This window comes from Poecilia reticulata, chromosome 8 (genome assembly GCF_904066995.2).
Source record: "Poecilia reticulata chromosome 8, P_reticulata-male-v2, whole genome shotgun sequence".
NCBI lineage: Eukaryota > Metazoa > Chordata > Actinopteri > Cyprinodontiformes > Poeciliidae > Poecilia > Poecilia reticulata.
Window position 1 is genome coordinate 2,184,488 of NC_088837.1, and position 19,037 is coordinate 2,203,524.

At 37.0% G+C, this 19,037-nt stretch overlaps 1 protein-coding gene and 1 long non-coding RNA gene across 2 annotated transcripts in view; one reads left to right on the forward strand and one right to left on the reverse strand.

Moving 5' to 3' along the window:
* The window catches only part of LOC108166503 (uncharacterized), a 123,871-nt gene that overhangs the window by 88,026 nt on the left and 16,808 nt on the right, over nt 1–19,037 (forward strand). The gene's annotated exons all lie outside the window — the stretch shown is intronic.
* Nucleotides 1,496–18,174, reverse strand: LOC103468299 (sterile alpha motif domain-containing protein 9-like). The gene is made up of 5 exons (XM_017306369.2): nt 17,959–18,174; nt 14,581–14,648; nt 11,438–12,975; nt 8,932–9,214; nt 1,496–6,496 (listed from the first exon to the last, which is right to left on the reverse strand). Exons 3-5 carry the CDS (start codon nt 12,281–12,283, stop codon nt 3,396–3,398), a joined length of 4,230 nt encoding a protein of 1,409 aa, XP_017161858.1. The 5' UTR covers nt 12,284–12,975; nt 14,581–14,648; nt 17,959–18,174; the 3' UTR covers nt 1,496–3,395.

Here is a 19,037-nt window from a genome sequence, read left to right on the forward strand (position 1 = left end):
GTCTTTCTTAGTGTTTGTAGTTATGTTTATTTTTTTATAGATATTCTTATTTACTCTTGTTTATTTATTGTGTGCATAATTCTCCATCCGTCCATCCATTTTCTTTACACCCTCAGTGGGGTCAGGATGGTTGCTGGTGCCCATCTCCAGCTAACACTCTGGGTGAGAGGCGGGGTCACCCTGGACAGGTCGCCAGTCTGTCACAGGGCAACACAGAGACACACAACCATGCACACACACACTCACACCTAGGGGCAATTTAGACAGACCAATTAACCTGAGAGTCATGTTTTTGGACTGTGGGAGGAAACCAGAGAATCAGGAGAAAACCCACCATGCACAGGGAGAACATGCAAACTCCATGCAGAAAAACCGGGGCCTGGAATCGAACCCAGAACCTTCTTGCTGCAAGGCAACAGCTCTACCAACTGCGCCACTGTGCAGCCCGTGCATAATTCTGTAGTGTTGAATTTATTTTTTAGTGTCCTGTACACTTTCCCTTACCCCAAGTGCCTCTCTCTCACTTTTCCTCTCTCTCTCCTCAGTCTGCCTCTTACTGCCTCCACTCACACCTGCAATCAGTTAGTTCATGAGCTTAGGTCTTTTATACTCCCAGTATTAGAGCCTCTCATTCTCACTCCCTCCCTGCCTGATCCTTTTGTCTACTCCTCGATCCTCCCTGTTGTCTCCCGTTGCTGGTTTCCTTCTGTAGTTTTGTTTTTTGTTCCATCTCCTTGTTTCCTCATGGATTTTCCCCTTTTCTCAAAATGCCCCTGGTCTATGGCATTTGACAAAATGTAATGTTTATTGCTTGTTTTATAACTGTTTACAATCAAGTAAGGCCCTTTGAACTGACTTGCTTGCTTAAATGTGCTCCACAAATAAACGTTGTCATTTTGGCATCGCAGGAGTCACGTGATCAACAGCCGGATGTTATACTGGCAATTACCGAAGACGACAGAAAGTTGTAGGATGATTGTTTTTTTAAAGTTTTTTTCCTGAACAATGTGCAGCTGGCTCCACCAGAACTCTCACAGTATCACACTTAATTTTGTGACATCTCAACGTGTTCATACCTCTTCTGTAAAATCTCGTTTCCCCCAAACTCTGCATATGTAGCCGCTCCCAAGGTGCGGCTACATATGCAGGTGTAGGTTTTAGGTGTTGGGCTCGTCAGCCCAACACCTAAAAAGACGCTCTTGAGGCCGATAGATGAACGCTAATGCCATGGCTATACATGACTTATCGTGAACAAGCTTACGTGATTTTAATTTTATTTCTTTAATGGAATAAGTGCAATTGCAGAATTGTGATTTTTTTCCAACATTTGTGGAATACTGACAAATAAGGCATCTATTGAAAACACGGTTAATGTGGTCGTCAACATCCTTGGACATTCAGTTGAAGCACCTGGATCACAGCACCAATTTGTAATGGAAAAAAAATAAATTCAAGCACTGTTATAGTAAAAATCACTCAGACAGATACTCACAAATGTTTGTTTGATGGATTTTTACTTAATCAAGAAGAAGAACAAAGAGTTAAGAGTCTAGGTCAGCATACTTCTTGTTGCTGCCCTGCAAAAACACTTGGAGGAGATGGTTCCTCGACTCACTGACAGTCATCACCTCATAAGTAGGAAAATTAACTTATGAACTTAGTTTTATAAACAATGTCATGTTACAGTCAGTGGTTTTACTTCAAACATCAAATATGCTGTCTGAGGAAAATAACAAAAGAATAATATAATCAAAAAATAATGTAATCATTAAATGTAAAATTGCAATATAATGAGCAAAATTGGTAAATGAATATGAATAGATAAGTATCAAAGAATGAATATAAATAATACAAAGATAATGTAATAATGCAATGAGTAAATATGTAATTGTTAAATAATAACATTCTTCCAACGGAAGCAGAAGTGATAGATATGATTAACAGAACTTGAATCGAAGCTCGAAATTCAAAGCTTTCATATGTTGTAACAGAAATACTTTGAAAATATTTTGTGTTCAAAAGAATAAAAAACACATTTAACTTAAATGCTGACCATATTTTTCAATGACTATATATATATATATATATATATATATATATGTGTACTATAAAGTACAATAAACATATTGCTATGTAAGACTGGTTCTTTAGAGAAAGGAAAATTTTAAACATCTCAGACATACTCAGAAATAACAAAAAGTCATTAAATCTTATATAAATTTGAAGAGAACTACAGACATTAACTGAGTTATAACATTTGAGAAGTTGAGCATCTTCATAAAACAAAAACAAGAGTTAACATGTTTTCAATTAAGAACTTCAGACATAAAAGTACATAATTCAAACTTAAACTGGAATATTACAAAAACATGCTCTGTGACATGAACTGAACATGATGATAAACAACTATGTACACGTAAAAAGAAGAGCAGGTTATTCTGTGGTGGCCCAGTGTTCAATGATAATATTTATTCAGCAACGTCCTCAAGACATTTTTCTAAGTCAAGATCATTTTAATTTCGTTGGTCTTCTACAGAAGAGGGGATAAGTAGATGATTTATTATTGTTTTAGACCACGTCTGACCTCATATTCAAAGTAAAGGGTAATACCTTCACTAATTACTCAACATTTGCTCAGTCACATATCTTGAAAATTACTTTGTTCACATCTGCAATCATCCTTTTATTTTCTATTTTAACTGAATCCTGTTCAGTTTGGAAATTGCGAAAAGAAATATGCCTCCTCGAGAGAATATTTAAAGCTAAATATAAAAAGCCAGAAGGTATGTAATAACTTCTAAATCTTGTCTTCAACATTCTTTAAGTATTAGCCTTGACTGCTTATCCAGGTTCAGTTTCCAGGTTACGGGTCTTTCTGTTCATGTTTCATATTTGATGTCATATGCAAGGGGCCCGTTGATGGCAAACCCAATGTAGAAAGAAACCTTTTCAGTACTGAAACCACTTCTTATTCCACTGATCCATGCTGGACGTACTGGGATTTTGTGTTTGCCATAGTTGGCGTAAACCTCCCCCTGTTGAATGGTTCCATTCACTCTGTAAAGCCGATTGCTTATTGATTTTTCCTTAAATATGTCTCCATCTCTCCAAAGTTGTGCTAAGACATCTCGATTCATTTTCTTTAGAAAACGCTCATCCAGTGAGGGTTTTGAAACCAGCCTCTTCAGTCCTTCTCCTTTACCTAAGTAAAAGTAAGCAATGGTGCTCCTCTTTTTAAGTAACTTGGACAAGTGCTTATGAGAACATTGTCGAATTGCAGTTACATATTTTGCTATATCTGTGTTTTCTTCTAAAGGATTTGACCAGAATAACAGCAAAGCCAGAAAATATGGATCTGGGAAAGGATGTCGAAGTCCTACATCTTGCAGAATCTCTCAAAGAAGAGTACAGAGCTCACTGTATTTCTTTACATGTTTAGAGTTTGCATTCAAGTGGTAAAGATTTATGTTTGACATAATGTAGTTGATTTTTATTTTTGAATGATTTCTCTCATGGACAGCGTTTTGTAGTAAAAACGCATAGCATTGTGTTATCTCTTCTGTCTCTTCAGCAGACTTATCCAAACACTGAAGTACTCCAGAGAAAGTATCTGCTTGACACATCTCCAGAAATCTTTTTCGTTCTTCAATATCCAATTTCTGGTTGAGGTTGGTTTTGACTTTTTGTTCTTTTCTCCTTTCATCTAGTGTGGCACAGAAAAGATCAACGTATTTTTTAAAAAGTTCACTTACTGTTCTATGATTGGTTTTGTCATACTCAGAGTTTTGTTTGATGTAGGCAAAGTAAGAGTCAAGAAAATCAAACTTTTCTTTGACTTCAGATTTAAGTTTGATGAGAAATAACTCATGTTCTTTGATGATCTCAACATACCTGTTGTTAATGTCTGTGTTTTCTCTGTAAACACTGTTGATTGGGATTGATTTGTTAAGAAAACTTCTCAAGTAGTCTTTTTTAGAACGATCGTGTTTTTCAAAGAAAGGCAATCTGCTCAGTATTTCAAAGATTAGGAAAGAGATTTCAAGCATGCTGACATGACCGTAAACATTGTACCATTTTCTGGGATAGTCCTCTGATTCATCATCAGCTGTTTCTTCTTCTCTTTCATTCTCAAAGTCTGACAGTTCCTGAGCTCTTTGGAAAGCTCTCCACCCATTAATGGCTATTTCAATATTTTTGTGCAAATCTTCAGGGTTGTGTGTGTTCTCCTGCTTTTCTCTTTCAATGTTAAACCTCAGATTGTTTTTGTGGATTTGTCCGATTGTATCAAAGGTGTAGGGATTATTTTTAATGTTCTTAGCTTTTTCTGCCCACTTTAAGGCCTCTGTAAAGTCACGCACATTGATGTACAAGTATCTTGCCAATGCCTGAGGAATAGATGCACTCATTTCAAATCTTGATGATGCACTCTCAAAGATTTCTTGGACAGTTTGTCTCCCCTCCTGGCTGTGGATTTTTTCTATCAAAGGAGAAAATGGTTCCCTCTCCTCTCCATCTTTCTTTCGCTTTCGTCTTTTAATCAGCATTTGTTGAATAGAGAGCATGAATTTGTGTTTAACAACACCAGCACTGAAAAAAAGATCGCAGTGAAGAATCTCCTTGACGATATCACTGACTTTCAGATTATGACTCCTCTCAAGCTCATCCAGACAGGCAGATGCTATTGCATAATGAAGAATTCGGATTCCTTTGTATCCACCCCAATCATTCACTGAGTCTATGATGAGGAAGTTTGAATATGGGCTCATTCTGTCCAAAACACAGTCCTGTTCCCAGCGAATCTTCATCTGAAGGAAATCCTCACAGAGAGACAGAGCGATTTCTGACTCTCCAGCATATGTTTTGAGTAAGGCAAGAAAGGAAAAGAGCTGGGCCACTTTGGTGCTAAAGTCAAAATGCTCTAGTGTGTTACGAGCAAGATTTTCTGTGTAACTTTTGTCAAAATTGTTCTTCATGAACATGAAGCTGTAAAAGTTTTCAGGTTTCTCATGGGTTTCTTGGAGATCTTTGAGTTTCTTTTCAAAGTCCCTCTGTTCTTGTGGCGTCAGCTTTGCGGTTATGTACTGGTTTTGGGTTTGATTGTGCTGTCTGTATTGCTCTTTAGGATTATGTGAACGAACACAATTGAGGATGATAACTTTGCAGTGTTGACCCTCATCTAGATTACGGTCCAATAAATCTTCAACTGCTTGACGGATGCAGTTCACTAGATCAGAAGGGCTTTCTGTTTCTTTTGATTCATCAATCAGAAGTAAAACTGGTGACGGTTTCTCACTTTCCAGTTTCATCAGATGTCGGATCTGGTTGGCCACCTCAGTTTTTGGCAACATGTCGTCTTTCAGAACTGCACATCTGAACTCCTTACGGAGTTCCCACATTGCATGCATTGCTAAGGTGGTACCGCCACATCCTGGATCATGAAATAGATTCAGCAAGACACATGCATTGCTTGAATGTGTCTTTTGTGATCTGATCATTTTCTTCACAGTTTCATGCTTTTCTCTCTTTATAAATGGTTTCTCTGTGTCTTTGTCACAGAAGTAGAAGTTCCACCAACTCACTTTGGCTCCTCTGTAGAAGTCCTCCTCAACCTTGATTCTGAACTCCTGAAAGTCTGAGCTGCTTTCATCATAGACGTTTTCACACTCATTTGAGGCAAGAACTTTCAGAGCTGTCAGTAGATCTTCATCCTTCTGTTTAAGAACGACAGCACTGGAACCAGAAGAAGGAAGCAGACGTGTACATGACTGAGTAACTGGTCCCAGGCCCATTATGGTCCCATTGATCTCACTCAGAGTTAGTTCATTTATGGACAAATGCTCAATGTCAAAGTCACACTTTTCTTGAATAAGTTCCCTCCATTTCAGATATGTAGACTGAGACTCACAAATACAGATAATGTTTTTCTCTTCTGTGTGTTTGATAAAAGATTTGTAGGTATCAAAGACTGGATCTTTCTCAGTACATACAGGGGAAAGAAGGAGGAATATGATCAGCCATCGGCCATGAAGAAAAACGTCAGGGTTGCAGATAAAGGAAACTAACTGTTCAACAGTTTTGCAAGATTTCCTATACCATTCTCTGTACTCCAGTTCTTTGTCTCCTTCAAGGTCATTTCTTCCATTACAGAAGACCCAGCTGGTCTGGAGATTGAGGTTAAGATCTTTTTTTACAGCCTCTATTTGTCCCTGAAATTGTACTGGCAGATGCAGATTAGCCACCCTCGACTCTCTGTATGAATTACACAGTCCACCTGAAGTGAGCGAGTTTGGGTCAAAGTCCAAGACACAAAACAGTTTCAGCTTACTAAGAAAGTTGAGGTACTGAATTTGTTCTTGTCTGCTTTTGTTTACAACAATAACAAATCTGGCATAACTGTCTAGTGAATTTCCACCACAAGTTAATAACATCTTTAGTTTCTCCCCTTGGTTAGCTTCTGTCTTCTTATAATTTCTGGAAAGACACTGCTCTGGTTGACCTGAAAAAACAAAGTGAAAAGTGATTCATAGATAGTACAAAGGGCCATACAAATACCAAAAAAAATTACATTCAATCAAAAGCTAGATGTACTTGGATATCTGTGTACTGTAGCATGGCGGTTAGTCTATTCAAATGATCTCATCAGCCTGGACCCAGTTTGACTGTAATTGTCACATCAGTTCACTCCTTTCATTTAGTCTCTTAGCTTATTCTTGGATTTTGTTTCGTACGATACTTTTCTTGGTATTTCACTGAAACTTTTATTATATTTTTTTTTTCATCAAACTTAATTGTATTTATTCTGTCATTTAAATATCTATGATGTAATTATTGTGAAGCATTTTGGTCAGTTAGGATTATTATAAATGTGCAATATAAATAAACTTTAGTACACTTTAAATTTGTCTAGTAAGTTAGTTTGTATATTTTGTTAGGCCATCCTATTTTTATTATAACTTTGTGTCTTGCATAAAATAGGTCATGTTGATATTGTTATCGGCCTTAGGACAACTGATGAAAATTATCTTTTGTGCCAACTGTCATATTTTCATTGATTTTTATTTGACATGTTCCTTAATATACGTTATCCAATTTTTGATAAATTAAAAATGATTTCAATGTTAGAAAAAATAAAAATGGAATTACATTAGATTAGTTTCAGTGTGTGCTTGTCAGATTTATTCTATTGTTCACATAACATTTCAAAAATATGAAATGTGGATACATATGTTGTACATTCATAAAATATATCTTAAATGTATAACAATGACACCATCAAGTAATTAAAAGTATTGATAAATGTAATATGGGTATGTCAGGTGATCTAATGATATTGACATGTGAAAAAAATTATATAGTGCACATGTGAGAATTATGTGATCACAAGATGTAAGGAACATTGAACACATGAACAAAATACTTGACCACATGTGGAAATGTGACCCACATGTGAAAAATCACAACCACATGTGGAAAATGGGAACCACATATGATTTTCATGGGATTCTTTTGTAAGGGGGGCATCAACGGTGAAAGGGGAAGGTACTAAAGCCCCCTCACCTTCTGCACTGCATGCCTTTTCATAGGCAAGCCTGGAGTGTCACTGGTATAACCCCTGGCAAAAAGTATGGAATCACCAGTCTTGGATGAGCACTCATTCAGACATTTCATGCTGTGAAACAAACTCGGATCAAAAACATTATGTACAATAAGGTCATTCCAAAGTACAACTTGTTGGCTTTCAGGAATACTTAAAGAAATTAAAAGAAAACATTGTGGAAGTCAGTAAATGATACTTTTATTGACCAAGCACAGGGAAATAAATATGGAGTCACTCAATTCTGATTAAAAAAGTGTGGAATTACTGCATTGGACAAGGTGATGATGCTGGTACTTTTGTTTGGTGCCGTTCCAGTGAGATTTATGAAGAGGCCTGCCTGAAGAAAACAACCAAATTTAAAAAGTCCTTGATGATATGGGGCTGCATGTCAGGCAAAGGCACTGGGGAGATGACTGTGGTTAATTCTTCTATAAATGCACAAGTTTACATTGACATTTTGGACAGTTTTCTCATCTCTTCAATTGAACAGATGTTTGGAGATGATGAAATAATTTTCCAAGATGACAATGCATCGTGCCATAGGGCAAAAACAGTGAAGGCATTCCTTGGAGAAAGACGCATTCAGTCGATGTCATGGCCTGCAAATAGTCCAGATCCCAACCCAATTGAAAACCTGTGGTGGAGATTGAAAAAAATGGTCCACAAGAAGGCTCCAACTTGCAAAGCTGATCTGGCAACTGCTATCAAAGAGAGTTGGCACCAAATTGATGCAGAATACCGCTTGTCACTCATCAAGTCCATGCCTCGGAGACTGAAAGCTGTTATAAAAGCCAAAGGTGGTGCAACTAAATACTAGTGATGTATTTTGAGTGGTTTATGTGTTTTTCATGATTCCACACTTTTTCCTCAGAATTGAGTGACTCCATATTTATTTCCCTGTGCTTGGTCAATAAAAGTATCATTCACTGACTTCCACAATGTTTTCTCTTAATTTCTTTGAGTGTTCCGGAAAGCCAACAAGTTGCACTTTGGAATGGCATTACTGTATCATGTTTTTGATCTGAGTTTAACAGCATGAAATGTCTGAATGAGTGCTCGTCCAAGACTGCGGATTCCATACTTTTTGCCAGGGGTTGTAGATTAACATTGAAAAGAATTTTTAAAAAGTATAAAACTTTGGCAAACTGTACATTTAGAAGTGTTTACAGTGGTTATAGATTTTTTTTTTCTTTTTACAAGAAACCTTTGTTGACTGACACTTATCACTTTTTTGTTGTCTTGTTAAAAGGGTTTATCACAACTTTGTGTGAATCTTTAAATTTTGTTTAGAAAACGTGTACAAGTCTCATGTAAGTGACCCATAAGTTGCATACCTGTGTTTCTTTCCAGCTTACGAGCGAGTTCACGCTGCCCAATCTCTTTCAGAAGATGTATTGTCACATGTAAAGCCTTCTGAGTCCCAAAATGGCTGGTCAGTAACTGAGCAATGTCTACTCTGTCTTTGTTCTCAAGAGCCCCTAGAGGAATAGAGTTATTCTCCTCTTTTTTGTATTCTGATAGATGGAATTGAAAGTTTTTAAAGTCATCCTTTCTTAGGTTATCCAAGAAGTTTTTGATTATCACAGCACTCTGAGATGACTCTGGCTGGAGTTTCACCTGGAGAGAAAGAGAGTCACCATAAGTTCACTAAAATGTGGCAAAATCTTGCATGTAGCTATGTTTAAAATTATGAACCAGATCAATCATCATTTTTGCTAGAAAATAAATTAACACATGACAAATAACTTCCAAATAGGTATAATAGAGTAATAGTCAAGACAAACATGCTTCCGATTTTGTGTCAGTTCTCATTCATTGATGGTAAGAGAAATAAGTACCTTGTTCTTTCAATTTTAGCACCAGATTGTACACAACATATAACACCATATCCATCCAGAAACCCACATATGGATGAAACACAACACATAATACAGACAGCACTTTGGCATTACAGTCTTTCAGGCCATAGATGAAAATTTTAATTTAGTTTGTCAATAATATCTTGCAGTCTATCTTTTCAGATTTATGCATTTGTAGATTGTAACGGCTGTTAATCTACCTGGGACCTAACCCCACGCAGCCTTGTTGATCTAAGATACAAAGTGTCCAGGGCACACTACACGAGTTGTTGGCGGGCTGTCGGCCCATTTTCAAAACCTGACAGAAATCCTAGGTATGACGGTTCAATCGGGTTCGTCGTGCCTTGTGGTGTCCAGCCACATGGGCACAAAATAATGGCTACAAGTCCAGTTAACTACTTTTAAAACCAGGCATTAATCAATGCTTTACTAGAATCTACTTGTGATGCATGTGGCTAGAGTCAGCGTAAAGTCCTGACTGAATGAAAATCATTGTAACCTATTTATGTCACGTTAACGAAGAACAGCTGAAAAGTTACCGGGTTTATCAACTGCGGTAGCAATTTGGCTCCAACTGCTCCTCTTGTCATTTCTATATTCTTTGCACGAAATAAACATTAATGTTGTTTCCACAAATCATCTCCAATGCCCGCTGGACTTTGGGTTGCGCCTTGTCAGCTGTTTGGGATTCCCCTCCGTAATTTCCCTTCAGAAATCACGGAGGAGAATCCGCGCTTTCTGATTTGCTACCTGCCACTACGATCTACCGTAACACACCATACACTGCAGGATGATGAGTTACGAAATCACCAGCGACAATCTTAGCTCGGCCAACGATCTAAGATTGTTGTAAAGGGAAAATAGCAGCAGAAAATGGTGTAGTGTGAACTATTGCATTAGGTAGTTGAATGTGACCATCTTCTCCATTTAAATCTAGTTATTACTGAAGAGCAATGTAGTGTACAGACTTTATAATCTGCACCGATTTGGTTGAATGGAGTATTTATTTCCACTTTGGCTTTATGTCGTTTAGCTTTAATTCAAGTACGTTTTTTGTTAATGGAGACTGAGAATCCATTTTATTTTTGGTTGTTTTGTTTCTTTAGTTCATCAGTTACAGTGTTATGTGTTCTTTTGAAAATAAAGTGCATCTAACTATGGCAGGAAATTGCATGCATTATTAGTCATTTCCATTAAATCAGTGTCAAAAGGTCTCAAAACAATAGTATCGTTTATCGCAATAATTTTTTTAGACAATAAATTGTTCTGCAAAATGTGTTATCGTGACAGGCTTACTGAGAACAACAAACGTTTTGGTGTGACCTGATCTCAATTTTATTGAGAATTTATGGGCAAAACTGAAAAGACGTGTTCAAGCAGGCAGCCTACAGACATGGTTCAGTTCCCCCAGTTCTGTCAGCAGGAATGGGTCAAAATTACAATATTGTGAGAAACTTGTGGAAGGATATCCAAAATGTGTGACCCAAGTCATACAGCTTACGGGCAATGGTACCAAATACTATTGGTATGACAGGGTTATAAGCTTGTTATAACTTTTGACTTCGAAGAAAGTAATAAAATTTGTCTTTAAAATTTTTTCTCTCGTTATGGTTTGTTTAATCCCAATTGAGCTAAAACAACAAATTCAGACAGTGTGGAGGGGAAAGTGTGGTTATATGGTGTATGTAAACTCCTGCTTTCAATTGTATTTCTTTCACTTCCTCTTTCCATTACTACCCATCATATCCTTTGTCTTCTGTTGTAGTGCTTCTGCTCTCCACCTGCTTCTGATTTTGTTAGTTTTCTATTTTGGTTGAATAAACTCTCGACTTCATTCCAACTCCAGACTGTATTTTGGTCTAACCACAATATCACACCTCATTATACCTTATACTTTGATCTAGCATTTTATGCATGTTGGTTGTATGTTAAATTTAGCAGCACAAATTTGAATTTGAAGATGAATTATTCATAACTTTACCGGTGCAGTTTTGTGTGTCGCTCCCAAAGCTTCTCGTTTTGTTGTCTCCATTTCATTTTGTGTTGAAGTCTTTTCAGATGGAGGTTCGGATTCAGTTTTCTTCTTTGAGTCTGGTTGTGCATTGCCTAGAGTTTGAGGCAGGCTAACATCATCTCCTTCTCTCTGGCTCGTTGTTGGCTCAAGGCTTGGTTCTGGTCTGTCATTCAGCTTTTTCAGTTCTTCCAGAATCTTCACAGCAGGACCACTTTTTATGTCTAAATCCAGAAAGTCCTGCTTCTTGAAGCAAACCAGACAATCTCCAGAAACATCTTCCTCCAGAAGTTGTTCTACATATTTTCTGTAAAGTTTTATATGTTGCAGGAACCACTGGCTCACCTGCTCTTTGGTCCATGTGTTTACATATGCAGGATATTCTGACTTATGACCTGATCCTTTAGTCAGACTTTCCACATAACAAGAGATCTTCACAGCAGGACCATGTTTGATCCCTAAATCCACAATGTCTGTCTTTTTAAAGAGGACTAAACATTCTCCTGAAACTTCTTCTTTAATGAATTTATCAGCACAACTCTGAGAAACTTTGACTTCTGTTATAAGCCAGCGATGAACATCTTCCTGGCTCCAGGCCTCAATTTCTGATTGGCTCATTTTGAACCTGAAAAGAAATTTATGACAGTTTGCAAGACAAAGAAACAGATATTCAAATGTACAATATATAAAAAACGCAAAATTCACAATTCTTACCTTGTTGACATAAATTAGTCGTGGCTCTATAATTGCTACACTACCAAACAGAACATGTTGTAAAAAGGAAAGTAATCCCAAGTGGCATAAAGAGGACCACATACTTAAACTGCTTCCTGATTTCCCAGAAAACAAAACCAACAGAAGTGTTACAGAAAATTATTAAAACCAACTTAACCAGGATAGTACTTCATCATGGTTGTACTTCACCTGCACAACCAATAAACCAGCAATAAACAACACCCTTCAGATCTATCAAACCTTCAGAATATCAGAGAAAAGATAGCATTTAATCAGCTGAGGCACATGTTTTTAAGGTTTGGCTCTGTAAAACTGATCTTCGAACACAACTACCTTTTTAAACTCCTATAAAGTGAAGCACACCGATTCAAATCACTTCCTGTTTACCTGTTTTGCATGCTGAATTTGTTTGTGGAGTGATGCTTGATCAGCATATACCATTTGAATCCCATATCAAACATATTTTTAGGACTTCCTTCTTTCACCTCTGGAATATTACTAGTGAAAATAATCCAAATGATAATTACCAGTTATTATATGTTGGATAGTGTTAACTGAATTCCTGGTTAATCTGATGTTGAGAGATTGGAACATTAATTTGATATTATTTTTGGCTATAAACAACTAAAAAAAACCCAGTAGATTTCTATCTCAACAGATGACAATTAGACTGGATGTTGGAAATGAACATTAGGGACGTTTTTTCATCCATCCATCCATCCATTTTCTTCCGCTTATCCGGGGTCGGGTCGCGGGGGCAGCAGACGTTTTTTCTATGAGAAAAATATATATACTCTTCATTGTAGGTCTGTCGAAGGACCTCATCAGCTCTGGATTCAAGTGGGTTTTGCTTAGAATCTACAAGATGCTGGTGTCATGAATTGTTGGATGATGGTGAGGTAAACATGGTGGACCCAGGTTGAAGTGAGAGAAATGATGGTTTAATGATTGAAGACACAATCCAGACCAGGTAGCACAGGCGAGCAAAGGCAATGACTGGAAGTAACTGGCATAAGGCAAAGAGATGTGACCTGACATACAACAAGGGACCGACAGGGAAACACAGACAGGTGGGATTAAATACACCGGGGAGTAATGAAGGGGAAACGAGAGACAACTGGAGACAATCAAACCAATGGATAGACGGACAAAACAGAGACTAACCTGAACACAGAAACCTAAATAAATACCAGGGTTTCCCCCAGTATATTATAGGCCTGGCAGCCCGCCATGCTTTACTAGCGCCACCGCCAGGCTAAGCCTTTCTTGTTTTTTTTAGGAAAATAAAAATTTTTTTAAAATTGCGCTTTTTTTTTTTTTTAGCAGGATTGCAAGCATCTATGTTGCTCTGAGCTTTTCACTATTGGAGCAGATTTATTCCTAAAAGATATGGTTATAGAAGATAGGTTTATAGTTTACGCATTTAAAGCTGGACCAATCACACCGCTTTAGACATCCTGCGGCAGCTGGATGTCCTGCAGAGGGTCATGATGCACACCAAAGGGATATTGCTGTGTTAAAATAAAAGGATAAAAATTCCCCGAGAATGTAGCGGTGAGGACATAATATATCTAGATGCTACAGTTAGCATCACAAAAAAGGAAAAAAAAAGGTTCTCCAAACTGTCTATGAATTATTGGTACGTAATCCAGAATAGAAGGCTTCGCCCTGCCAGTGGCTACATGTGACTGTCACTTTTTTCCTTGAGGCATTGAAAACCGTTGTTTAAATACACTGTGGTCATAAAGGATTATGTCCACCAGTAATGTTTCCGTTCTGATGGAGGCCACATGTCTGACATTTGCCAAGAAAAACTTGTACGACACAGTTAACATAAACCACTGCTTCAGCAAACAGAGGACTTCAGACGGCCATTGCTCCATCGCTGCCTAAGCCATGTGATGAAGAATGCAAAGGATAGTAAGAATAACCTTTGACTTTATAGAAATTAAATAGATGCAATAGTATTCATCATTCCGAAAAAAATTATATAGGACAATAATAAAAGACCGAAATAATTATTGCAATTTTTACAGATCTAGAAAATGTTTTGGTTGCCTCCTGGGCTTTTTTACAGATTTTTCTGTTGTTTCTGGCCAATACGTTTAATAGAGGAGAATAAAAATTATTTGTGAAAAGTCTGTACAATTAGATTCCTGCTCTGAAGCCTAAAGCCTTCACAGTAATTAGGAATGAAATCTGTTAAGAACTCTGAAAACTGCTGCAGAAAATCCTTTTTACATGTAGGACAGTAAAGAGCCATGCATGGTACTGGATGAGGAGGTTCAGTGACAAACAGAAGAGTAAGGCGCTCAATGCAATATTCTGAATTTGAAATACTGTCTGTCACCTGAGGTGAAAGATAAAATTTGACTCACCTCAGTTTGGTCTAATCAGAGCAGACCAAACGTCTTCTATGGCCGCCGTCAGCACCCAGCCGTACTATCTGCATGATCGAAAAAAGAAAACTTGGTCATTTTCAGCAAGAAAACAGTTACGGCATTTTAAAAACACTTGCTGTAGGCATGTTCAGTAAATTCATTTAGAGCAGATTTGGGTGAACCAAAGTGCTTTTGGATTTTTGTTTCATTCATCATAGTTTCATAGAATGCAGAAAACCTCTTTTAAAAGCAAATAATGAAAAGTCTTCATCTGGATCATCCACATGGTATTTTATAAAAAGAGACCCATGATTAATTGTAACAATAGATTTGAGAACTATGTAAAACTAATACAGTCATAATACTGTAGGTTGTTTAGTTTTTAGAAATTTTTATAAAATATTGCCACATGAACCTTTTTATGTTGTTCACAATGCAATGCATTCTGGATAAATTATGTCAACCCTATAGGTCCATCCAGTCTGGTTGGACTGTGTCATCCGGTCAGAACTACTGCAGCTCTGTGTCCGGTCCGGCAGCAGCTGTTTGAATGCCTTTTGTTCTTGTGCCGTCTTGTTGCTTTTACAGTCTGTTAACTTTACACTTCTAAGTCAGTTTTCTGCTAATCTTACATTAATAAACCTTTAAACTTGTAGCGGTTTTCACTGGGAATTTTTTTTTATTAATTAATTTTAGGAACATGAATAATTATTTTTGTCTAGAAAAAAATTCAAGCCGACTTTCTCACTAAACCAGCAGGTGGTTCTAATGTACCTACATGTTTGAGTTACTTGTCGTGACACTATTTTTTATTAAGAACCTTTTACAAAGCAATTGTAAACTTATCGTAATTCTCATAAATTGGAATCAAAATAACCATGACAACTGATGAAAAAAAAATGCAAGTCTAAAGGAAATATACTAGTAAAACATCTGAATGTTGTGTGAAAGTGTAATATTTCTTGCCAGTCATCCCAGAAAGTGAAACAATGTTGTTTAATGGTTATGACGTACAAGTAACAAACAAAAGTACATGTCTCAGAAAAATAGAATATTGCATTAGACTGTTCAAAAACAGTGAGAAAACTAACTTTTTCTTTTTTTTGCACAAATGGCATCTGAAAAGTGAGCAAAATTACAAGAAACAAGAACATTTCACTCCTTGTGTGGTGATTCTATATGACATGAGCTTAACTTTCTGAAATGACTGGCAAGAAATACTGAGCCTTTGATGTCATAATGTAATTTGCGAGATGTAGAACTTGAGATTTTGAACAAGAGAAGGAAAATTTATCATGAAATCAGGGGAGTAAAAAAAATAAACCTTTTTTTCCTTCCACTACACTTAGTATTCATATATCAGGAAACAACTGTTAACAGAAATATTCTTTTTGTGGTTTGTCCTCCTGGTGGATCACGTCAGTAACTAACTGTCCCTCCAAACGTCAACATGTTGGGTTTATTTAGATATTCTCAGCTGGAGGTCCAAACTCCCTGAGGAGCTGCTAATACTCCCAATGTTCCACAAACACTGCCGGTTATGAAAACATATTTGAATAAATTACGGTTAACTCCTAAATATATTATGAAAACACTGATTTTGTTAACTTGCTTTCCTTTTTTTTTCCTCAAAAGAGTTAAAACTGAAAATCATAAGTTTGTTTGACTAAATTTGGTCAAAATCATCTGCAGGTGGAGATGTCAGGTTGTAGCCTGCAATCAACATGGTGAGTAACAAGCAAATGCAAATATTGCAAAATTCCTTGCAAGGATTTTTAAATTAACACCACAAAATCTTAGTTTTTGTGAGGATTTTTATTATTATTCTTTGTAAAAATAAATCACCAAATCCTGGAGGGACTGATCAGTATTATTTAATTATAAAATGCAGAGGCAGATCTGTTTAATTCTAACAGTTTGTGGGTTTTATCAATACATTCTGGCTCAACCAGCCCTTTAAGAGCATTCATGATCTCGATATGGTCGAAAAGAAAAAATTAGTTTGCTCTATAACATAAAATGCCTTTAAATTTAAATTCCTCCAAACAGAACAACGCAAGTCTGAACACAAAAACAATGTATAACCCACAGGAGGGTTGTACGCGTCTCCTAGTAGTGTAATACATACAAAAAATAGAATCCTTCCTCTGAGACATGAAACAATATGTTCTTAACATCATTATTCACTTGTGTGAAAAACCCCCTCCCTAAGAGACCTGGTCAACTGAATCCATTCTAACCACGTTCTCAGAGTTGCTGCAGTATAACGTAGCAATGCTAACTTAGAAAACTGATTCTCTCTAAGAAACTTCCTCAAATCTCATCCATAAAATGAAAACGTTCAAAAAGGCTGAAATTCCCGCTCTGTGCATGTTTCCTCAGAGATTACAGATTAGTGCGTGCAAGAGGCATTTCCTTCACAGAGAGCAATCAAAACCTGATAGAATGTAAAAACAACAAGAAAAGAAATTGTGGTGACCCACAGAAGGTCTTTACGGTTATTTTTATGTAAGATTGTACTTATCTTGTACCTGTGACAAAGAAATCAGTGACTATGAATCTTTACAATTAAATAGCGCATCAGAACTAGGTTCAACTCAGGAGGAGCAAGGGAAACAATGTGTTGAACAAAATAACACATTTTGACAATAACGAAACAGAATAAAATAATCGATGTTTTCTTTTAGTAGTCCTAAGTCAAGTCAGTAAAGTTCAAAAGTTTCTTTTTCTTTGATTTGGTTTCAGTTCAGTTCAGTTTTCAGATCTGAATGTTATATGGTAGCTACCCGGGTAGTGTTAATATATGTAATCCCACCGATCAAGTGGAACAGAAGAAGGTTCTTCTTTGACATCGTAGTGGACACAATCTCAATCTGCTCTTTTGGATCCTTCTCTCGCCGTTCTTCATGCGATGTCTCAACAAAAAAACACTGTAGTGTGAAACACCATTCTAAATCACTTCAGTGAAAGTTTATCTTTTAACTCCATGTATATAAAATAATTTCCAGCTGCGATAACCAATTTTGTCTTTTAGCTCAACAAAACATCACAACATAATATTCACTGAATTGACTTAAATTCCGTACAGTGGAATAAATAACTCACTGTTACTAGATACTTCATCAGTATCAGTATTTCAATGGAAAAAGCCGCAATATTAGCAGAATAGCCTTTGTGAGTTAGCTGTAAGCATTGCTAATTCACATACAAAACATCATGTAGAGAACATACATTCTTACCCATAAACAAGTATTTTTTTCTTTCAACATTGAAACTATAAAATGAAATTACAATATAACTTTTAATAGATAAAAGCAAAATATTAGTTTGTGGCTAATCGATAGCTAACGAAGCTAATTATAGCATAGAACTCACCGGAGATTCGCAGCAAGAAAACAAAGAAATGTAATATCAAAAACAAAGTTCTTCCAGGTCCGGGTACACAGGAACCAAAAATCAACCATCGATGAAAACTAATTCTTGAAAAATATTTAATCCATGACCACAAAAACGTTTTTTTTTTCCCCCGTTTCTTCTTCTGGTTATTAGCCTGTATTCTACGGCCTATCACTTCTTCTTCTTCTTCTTCTTCTTCTTCTTCTTCTTCTTCTTCTTGTTGAATTTTAATGGCGGTTGGCAAGAAACGTAGGGTAGGCATTACCGCCACCAACTGGTAAGGAGTGTGGACCACATGACAAAAAATAAAAAAAACTTAAATCCTATTAAACAACTTACACTGTTTTAAAAAATAAAATAAGGCCTCATATCCTCTACTTCCTGAATCTTTTTACAATAAATCAACAATATCAAATTTCATTTTCATGCTACTAAGGTTTTTAATTAACTTATTTATTTGCATCAAATAGGGGCTGCATTGGTAGATGCAGCGGTGCAGTTGGTAGAGCTGTTGCCTTGCAGCAAGAAGGTTCTGGGTTCGATGCAGTCTTTCTGCATGGAGTTTGCATGTTCTCCCTGTGCATGCATGGGTTTTCTCCAGTTTCCTCCCACTGTCCAAAAACATGACTGTCAGGTTAATTGGTCTCTCCAAATTGCCCCTAGGTGTGAGTGTGCGTGTGTGTGTGTGCATGGTTGTGTGTCCTGTGTGTCTCTGTGTTGCCCTGCGACAGACTGGCGACCTGTCCAGGGTGACCCCGCCTCTCGCCCGGTACGCCAGCTGGAGATGGGCACCAGCAACCCTCCCGACCCCACTGAGGGACAAGGGTGTGAAGGAAATGGATGGATAGATGGATGGATTTGCATCAAATATTTCCTACAACTCAAAATAACATGCTCCACTGTCTCATCTTCCCCACAGTCACATTTCCCTGTCTGATGTTTCCAAATCAGAAATAATGACCTATTTAGTCCAGTAATGTCCAATTCTAAACCGTGAAATAATTATCTCTTCTCTCCTTATTCTTTCTGTTCATCTCATTTGACCAGTAGTCTTTATA